This window comes from Genypterus blacodes, unplaced genomic scaffold (genome assembly GCF_046128005.1).
Source record: "Genypterus blacodes isolate CSIRO-AG114 ecotype Tasmania unplaced genomic scaffold, CSIRO-AGI_Gbla_v1 ptg000039l_1, whole genome shotgun sequence".
Classification (NCBI taxonomy): Eukaryota; Metazoa; Chordata; class Actinopteri; order Ophidiiformes; family Ophidiidae; genus Genypterus; species Genypterus blacodes.
This window is the reverse complement of record NW_027466852.1, coordinates 256,354-265,000: the sequence shown is the minus strand read 5'-3', so window position 1 is coordinate 265,000 and position 8,647 is coordinate 256,354. Positions and strand designations below refer to the sequence as shown.

The window sequence follows — 8,647 nt, the reverse complement described above, 5'->3', positions numbered from 1 at the left end:
GACCTCTCAAGGGAATGGAGATGCAGCCTACATATCAGAGGCATCTCCTTTGGACACATTCGTCGCCTTGGTGAGGGTGGAGGACATGGACTCGGGGATGAATGGAGAGGTTGAGTGTAAACTTCACGGTCAAGGCTATTTCAAATTGCAGAAGACCTATGAGAACAACTACATGATATTGACAAATGTGTCTCTAGACAGAGAGAAGAGGTCAGAGTTCAGCTTGACGGTGGTGGCGGAGGACCACGGGACGCCAAGTCTCTCTACTGTCAAACACTTCACTGTACACGTCACAGATGAAAATGATAACCCACCGCGTTTTGAGAAGGGCCGCTATGAGATATTTAAATCAGAGAACAACGCCCCTGGAGCATATCTGACCTCCATTATGGCCACTGACCCTGATCTGGATACCAATGGACAAGTGAGCTACTCCATCCTGGAAAACTTAGTTCACGGCAGCTCAATCTCCACCTACGTCACCATCGACCCATCTAATGGTGCCATCTATGCTCTGCGTACATTTGACCGTGAGGATGTTAGTCGTATCTCTTTTGTTGTGCAGGCCAAAGATGCAGGAAAGCCACCAATGATAAACAATGCCACAGTTGTTCTGAACATCCTGGATGAGAATGACAATCCTCCAGTCATTGTAGTCCCTCAGTTGTGGAACTTCACTGCTGATATTCCTGCTTCAAAGTTCACAGAGGCCGGTCACTTAGTAACTGTAGTCAGGGCAACTGATCGTGACACAGGAGTCAACGCCGAACTCATTTGTTCCATCACCAGTGGCAATGAGGAGGGCTTCTTCATTATCGACCCCAGAACCTGTGAAATCCATGCCAACGCCAGTCTGGAGAACTTTCCCCATGAACACGCCGAGTTGACAGTCACAGTTAGAGATCAGGGAAGAGAGAGCCTGAGCGCCAAGGCCGCTTTGAAAATCACCCTCTACGAGAACATGGAGAACCACGTCCAGGTGATGGACCAGGGGGAGTCTCCCTTCGATGCGTCCCTGATCATCATCATCTCTCTGGGGGCCATCTGTGCGTTGCTGCTGGTCATTATGGTGGTGTTTGCTGCTCGCTGTAACCGGGAGAAGAAGGACACCAGACACTCGTACAACTGCCGGGTTGCTGAATCGACCCACCAGCACCATCCCAAGAAACCATCCCGCCAGATCCACAAAGGCGACATCACCCTGGTGCCCACGGTGAATGGCACCCTGCCAATCAGAGCTCACCACCGTTCACCTTCTGCCACGCCTCCCATGGATCGGGCCCAGATGGGGAGTCGACAGAATCACCACAGCCGCCAATCCTTGAACAGCCTGGTGACCATCTCGTCCAATCACATTCCAGAGAGCTTTGCCCTGGAACTGGCTCACGCAACGCCACCAGTGGAGGTGAGAACACACACACACACACCCTCTCAGACACACACACACACACAGAAAAATGCACACAATGGGAACATGATATAAAACTTAGAGGCAGTCAGCACTCACCCAGCGCTCACCCACACACACACATACACACACATATTCACCAGCCCCCAAATTCTCCATTTGAACATCCATTTGTACAAATTAACTCGCCTCCATGTGTGACAGTGACTTAATCAACACTGCCCTGCAGTTCAAACTGACTCATTTAAACTGTTGATGATTATGGATGTGTCTCTGTCTTTACCTTGTTCACACCCCGTCACCATAACCACACCACTCACCCCTCAGTCATACGTCTCCATATTCATCTAGACTTATCTTTCTCCCTTTTTTCGGTTTTTGGTTTTAACGTCATCCATTTTGTCTCATCCATTTTTAGCAGCATCTTCATCATCCATTTTGTGTTTACTCATCCATTGTTGTGTCTCTTGTGTTGTCTCTTTTTTTCTCTATTTCCTCATCTGTTATTCATCCCCCCTTTCTGTTCTTTTTTTTTGTTTGTTTTATTTTTTTTGTTATTTTGGATGTAGCAAGTCTCACAGCTTCTGTCCATGCTTCATCAGGGCCAGTACCAGCCCAGACCCAGTTTCCGTGGCAACAAATACGCCCGCAGCTACAGGTAATTTACCCCTACCCTCAGCCACCCCCCTAAAAAAGATTTTGTTTTATTTACCTTTTAAACCACTTGTTTATCATTTTTGTATCATGTGTTCCAACAACCCGTTGTGAAGTTCTGTTGTAGGTTGGTCGATGGTTTGATGGTGTGTAAATGTATTTTTCCATATTCCAGTTGTTATCACACCGATATCATTCAGTTCCAAAGTATGTGACTCATTTGTCTGAATGTCACACCAAATTTCTTGGTACCTCTCTCCTGGACTTGTTCTCATGTTGTAAAGTTTGCATCCATCTCTACTTTGCCCCTCCACGTTATGATTTGATGAATAACGTAAGATTTGCACATGATAGGTTTTATTGATGCCCCCAGTGGCTGATAGATTTATTGATGTATTCTACCTGCTTGGAGGATTTATGGTCCCAGCCTCGCCTCGGTTCCAGAAGCAGCCTCAAGTTTTCTATGATGGATTCATTCTTCATTAGTCTTCTCTAAGGAGAAGCTTTCATGAATCATTGAAATGGACTCCTATCAGCCTGCAAAACAGAGTGCAGTCAGTTTGTAAAATGTCATAATTTGTATTTCAGATACACAACTTGTGACTTATTGATACCCATATGTGTTTATGATCTTTTTCAATGATTCCACCCAGGTATGCATTGCAAGACATGGACAAGTTCAGCCTGAAGGACAGTGGCCGTGGGGACAGCGAGGCGGGGGACAGTGACTGTGACATGGGAAGGGAGTCCCCGGTGGACAGACTGCTGCTGGGGGAGGGCTTTTCTGATCTGATACATCTTGAAATGCACCATCGACTCCATCCAGGTGAGCAGCTAGGATATTCATGAGCTATTTTCATCTCTCCGATTGCGCAATCACGCCATTAGCACTTACTGTATGTTCTCCCCTCAAGCTTACCCAGGAGTTGGAAATTAACTGTATTTCACTCACATATAACACATTCTATACCAACGCCTCACAATCAGCTGTAGCTCAGAGCTCCTCAGCTCAAAGGTCCCATTGTTTTATTTCTACCCCAATCTTCTCCTAAGCAGGATCCACTGGTCTTTGATATGAGTGGATTCAATTTCTTCTTGTTGATTCCAAAACACTGTCATATCCCATTTGTTGCAAAATAATCAAATGATATGCAGTTTGGTGTCCTATTCCGACATCAAAGAGCTGAAATCGAAATTTGGCCCAAGCTGTGCTGCTCCAGGCCACACCCGACTTTCTAATACAGCTACAACTATCAATTGTCAGCACCATGGACAGTGTAAACCTTAAATCCATTATGTGTCTGCACACCTGCCTTTTCAGCCACTCTATTCACACTATTGGCTACACAATCCCCATTGTAGTCAGCCCCTTTCTTCTGCACAGTCCTCATTTCCACACTCGTTATCACACGGAGGGAAGCTACAGTGTGTCTGGCTGTTTGTGTTTATGTATGTGTGTGTGTGTGTGTGTGTGTGTGTGTGTGTGTGTGTGTGTGTGTGTGTCTGTTATCTGCCCCTAAGATACAGCCATGTCTGTAAAATCCTCCTCAGAGCACAGATGAGTCGCCTGTCACTCATTGGTATGTGTCTCAGGCTATAGTGTGTTTTCATTTTTCCATCGTTCTTTTTCTTCTTCTCACTCTCTCTTTTCCTCCATTGAGTGACAGTGGCGTGCTTTCATGTCTGAACTGAGGAGAATTCATAGTAATTGCTTTTAGAACGATGTTATTCTCTCTCTCTTACTCCAACTTGTTAAGGTATTCTCTGTCTTTATTGGCCATGATAAAGGGTTGGGTGATGAACATGGACAGTCTTTCTGTTTTTTCTGTTTTCCTGCATTCCGGTGAAAAGCTCAGAAGTGTTACACGCCTCTGTCTCTCTGCCTCTCCCTCCTTCATCTCCCTCCCCTTCAGAAAAATGGGGGTAGAGATAATGTGCCAAGAGGGAGGATTATCCCCATTTCTACTCAATAGATTTAATTTGTTAAGATTTTTCTATTTAGATGGGAGAATGTGGTTAACCGTGATAGATAACAGGTTTAAACAAAGAAATCCTACCTCAGCTGCATGAGTGTATGATGTGGACATGCTTGCCAAATCTTACATTAACACCCAAGGCATCACTGTTCTGATAAATGGTCACAGTAAATTATTCATGTTTTTAATCCAGTATGATGTAATGCCATTTGGGAGGTATCTGGCACTTATTTGTTTATTAATTTATTTGATTGGCATCTCACCTGGCACTTATTATCTGAATTATAGTGAAGCTGTAAATCAACCAAGCAGAACTGAAGGCTTCCAGGGAGAAAAAACTATCAAGTCGCACTGTGATTTTGCTCATTATATTCATAGGAGATGCAAGCGCTCTCATATCAAATATTAAATACTTGTTATACATGGTATATTCATGGGCAAACCCCATAAGACACACTTAGGAAGACTCAACAAGATCTTCTTCCCTCAGCTTGTTTGTTTCAATCCCAAAAACGACTCCCTGCAACACAGTAAACACAGACAAACTGTTGAACTCCGTATTCCTCTAAACTGCCCCTCCTGCACAGCTGTCTCCAGTACTGCGAGCTGTGTTATTCAAATAACAGCAATATTTTCTGTTCCATAGCAAAAAAGACTTTTAACCAAGTCCAACTCTGGCGGAGCAGTTTTTTTTACCTATTTTTATTCTCCTTCGCATTTCAATTTGCAAATCGTAAATGGCCTGTGCTTTTATCCAAACTGCTTTATAATGACCTCACATTCTCCCCTTCATACACTGATGCCTGTGTATTATATATATTATGTCATGGAATGGAGTAAGATAAAGTAATTCTGTATCAGGATCCGTCTCTAAATGTTTCCTTTTCTTCTGTTTAGCTATGAGACTGTGCACAGACGAATGTCGCGTCCTTGGACATTCTGATCAGTGCTGGATGCCCCCCCTCTCCTCCCCGGCTTCCTCCTCTGACTACCGCAACAACATGTACATCCCTGGGGAGGAGTCTGCCCAGCAGCCCCAAATTGAAGATGACCAGGATTCCCTTGACTCAGAGCGCCGCAAGAGTTTCTCGACTTTTGGCAAGGAGTCTGGAAATGAAGAATTAGGGGCTGGGGGAGTTATGGTTGGAGAAGGAAGTGATGCATGTGGAGTTGGAGGAGGGGCTGGCTCTCTCCTCACAGAGATGAACAGCGTATTCCAACGGCTCCTCCCACCCAATATGGACTCGTACGCTGAATGCACTGAAACAAGCACACCCATGTCCTCTTCAACCCTTGAGAGAGGAAGTGGATGTGGTAGCAGTCTAGGTAGTAACCACAGTAACAACGCTGTTCCCCAGGACAGCCGGAGAGGACTGTTGCCAGGTGGGAAAGGTCCTGCCTACCCCCCAGGTGTAGCTGCCTGGGCAGCCAATACCCACTATCTTAACCCAGGAAGCGGCTCCGTGGGACCTAACCAGGTGCCGCCCACTTCCTCTTCCTCCTCTTCCTCCTCCTCCTCCTCCTCCTCCAACACGGCCAATGGACAACCACCGCACCTAAAATGGCTCCCAGCCATGGAGGAAATCCCAGAGAATTTTGAGGAAGATGACTTCGATGGCGTCTTCCATCAGGGTCACCAGGGTAGCAAGCGCAGCGAGAGCCGCCACGAGACAGGTATCGACTCTAGTGAGCTCGTCCATGAGATTAACAAACTGCTGCAGGATGTCAGGCAGAACTAGAGCGATAAAGAGAGTGTTTGGTCTCAGTGTATGATGTGCGGAGGTGACACCTCACCACACTCTGGCAATGCTTGCTCTTTGTGCCATCATATATAAACTCTATGATGACTGTTTTCTTGTTCACTGTAATGCTCGTCTTGTTCATGTACCAAATACCCTCATACCACAGGGTGTTGATGAAAGAAAAAGACTCAAAAAGAAAATAGAACACCGTGGTTGTGATTGAGGTGACTTAAAGGCATCAAAGCAAGCACTGAAAAAAAACAACACATTCCTCAGTTGTTATTACCATCACTCCAAAAGTTGCTCAAATGCTTGACTTCAGATGGAAATGCACCAAGAAAACTTCATTTGTGATGTTTACAGCAGTGTGAGCGGATTCCACTGGGAGAAACCAACAGCTGTGTGATCTTTCTTCTTTGCTTCTACCATGTACAATATTGTACAGCGTCTGTGGAAAAAGCAAACTCACTTGAATATTGTGACACGTCTCCCATTTTGTTATAATGGAATGTAATTGCAAAATTTGAACTTTGTATTTTAAAAATACACCCTTTTTTTACTTCTTTATATTTATATGTGTCCATGTATGTTTGTACAGAAAATGAAAACAAATGTCTATTTTTTATATTGTCATTGCATGTCTTAATATTACTTAATGTCTCTTTTTTTCTTCTACTAGGTTTATTTTATGATATTAATTGTATTTAATTTTTGTTGGTGAATGTTTGTGTGTATTATGATAATCACGTTCAGTGGAGTTCCATGTTGGAAGTTGGTTTTGTATGGTATCATTGTAACCAGTGGGTGATCAATAAAGTGGAAGGATTCATCAGAGGGCTTTGTCTGAAATCGTCTTGGCCTTTTCAATTTGTATTATTTTCCCCATCCGACCGCTGCCAGTTGCCCCCTGTCTTTTAGTACCCCCTACTGTGCATAAGCGGAACTGCAGCACTGTTAGAGCACAGGCTATACGTGCAGTGTGGTTTCTAAAGCTCATGATTTCACTTCACACGCTTCACTCCGGTAATTAACGCACTACTAGCAGCACATTTAGCCCCAAATGATCTCTTTGGATTAAAATGCATTTTGGCATTAATTTAGTTTTAGAGAAGTAATGCTTCATCTCACCTTCTCCTTCCATCCATGAAAGCATGACGCATATAGTTAACAGGCTCAGCAAATCGGAAACCTCTTTCTGTAAATATGATATTGTTCAGTACAGCCATATGGACTCATAATGCAATTAAATAGAGAGAGAAAAAATGGAAAATGTGCCCCACCCTCTCTGCCCCACTCAGCTGAAGGTCACTGTATACAGTTTACACACACAGTTACAAGAAAATAGAATTTAAACGCCACAACAGAGGCTAAATGAAGCAATTACCTTCACGAGAAAGAGTTTTGTTAACAGGTTGAAGGTCAGAATTTGCATATATACATGCATACAGAGGAAACACCTGCAAACATAAATATGCACGTGTTTATTCTGACATACACACACACAGCCAATTTAGGAGACAAACATGCACAACACTACAACCATGCAGACACAGATTCATTCACACCTTCAAACAAGAGTGCATACATTGACTCAACCCGCATGTGGATTCACAGCCCACACACACACACACACACACACACACACACACACACACACACATACACACTTACTCATTTATCTGCATCAAGTCCATATGGTTCCGTATGAGCCCTGTGCTGATGGATAACAAGTGTTTTGGCCATGAGATGATATCATTTGACATGGAAAAGTATGATTATAGCATCTCATATTCTTCTTAAGCAAGTTATATTATTTCACATATTGTGTGTGTATATGTGTGTGTTTGTGTGCATTTAATATGACAGGACAGAAAGAATATTTCTGGTGATAAAGTGTAATAAGGAAAAAGTGCTGGTAGCGATGGCAATAACTGATAATACTGAATACAACAGTGGCACTGATATGATGTTGTATTGTGAACTCCACATTATTATTTTCTTATCAGATTCATCATTAAGTTCTTAGCCGGTCTCCGTCTCACTTCCCTTTATTCGGAAATATGCTCTACTCCAACATTTCTCTCTCCGTCTACCTCCATATCACGCTCTCTCATCTTTTATTTATTTCTGTCTCTCTCGTATGCTCAGATATTGTCCTGCACACGCACGCACGCACGCACGCACGCACGCACGCACGCGCACACACACACACGCACACACACACACACACACACACACACACACACACACACACACACACACACACAACACACGCACACACACACACACACACATATTGATTCATATTACAGTTATTATTACTATGTCCTCACAGAAGCCTCTACCATTAACGCGGCACGATTGTTCTTCATTGCTGTCTTTTGTTTTGCTGTTTTCAAAGTCTTGCGTCTCTCCAAATACCTAATTTCAACCCTTCATCTCCCACACTACTAAGTGTATGTTTTTGTGTGTGGCAGGATTATTGGCTTGTCTGAGTCTTGTCGGCTCTCATTTGAATCCTGCACACACATGTACTTACACACAAGCAAATGCATAAACACACACAACTCCAAAAAAAAATCTATCTATCTATCTATCTATCTATCTATCTATCTATCTATCGATTTATGAATTAGTCTAAGGAGTCTAGAAGTTTTTGGTTAAATCCAAGGTAGTGTATAACCTTGCGTGTACAGTCTGATGTATTTGTCCCTATGTATTTGATTGATGTGCACATATGGATCAGATTTAGATTATGTTTTGAGCAAAAACCTATAAAATGAAGGATGTGACCATATATGTGTCATATCATACTTGACTTGACACTGTATGACTCAACCAGTGTTTGATTATTGCACATTGTCACT

At 43.4% G+C, this 8,647-nt stretch overlaps 1 protein-coding gene across 2 annotated transcripts in view; it reads left to right on the top strand.

The window, feature by feature from the left end:
* pcdh18a (protocadherin 18a) overlaps positions 1 to 6,609 on the top strand; it is an 8,046-nt gene extending 1,437 nt beyond the window's left edge. The window contains exons 1-4 of one of the 2 annotated variants that reach the window (XM_076147625.1): positions 1 to 1,405; positions 2,011 to 2,066; positions 2,716 to 2,888; positions 4,936 to 6,609. The exon at positions 1 to 1,405 is cut by the window's left edge and continues 1,437 nt beyond it. In XM_076147625.1, coding sequence (XP_076003740.1) covers positions 1 to 1,405; positions 2,011 to 2,066; positions 2,716 to 2,888; positions 4,936 to 5,777 — 2,476 coding nt within the window. In that variant the 3' untranslated portion in view covers positions 5,778 to 6,609. Of the gene's footprint in view, positions 1,406 to 1,977; positions 2,067 to 2,715; positions 2,889 to 4,935 lie in introns of both variants that reach the window. The other variant, XM_076147624.1, reaches the window with a different exon arrangement.
* The last annotated feature ends 2,038 nt before the right edge of the window (positions 6,610 to 8,647 follow it).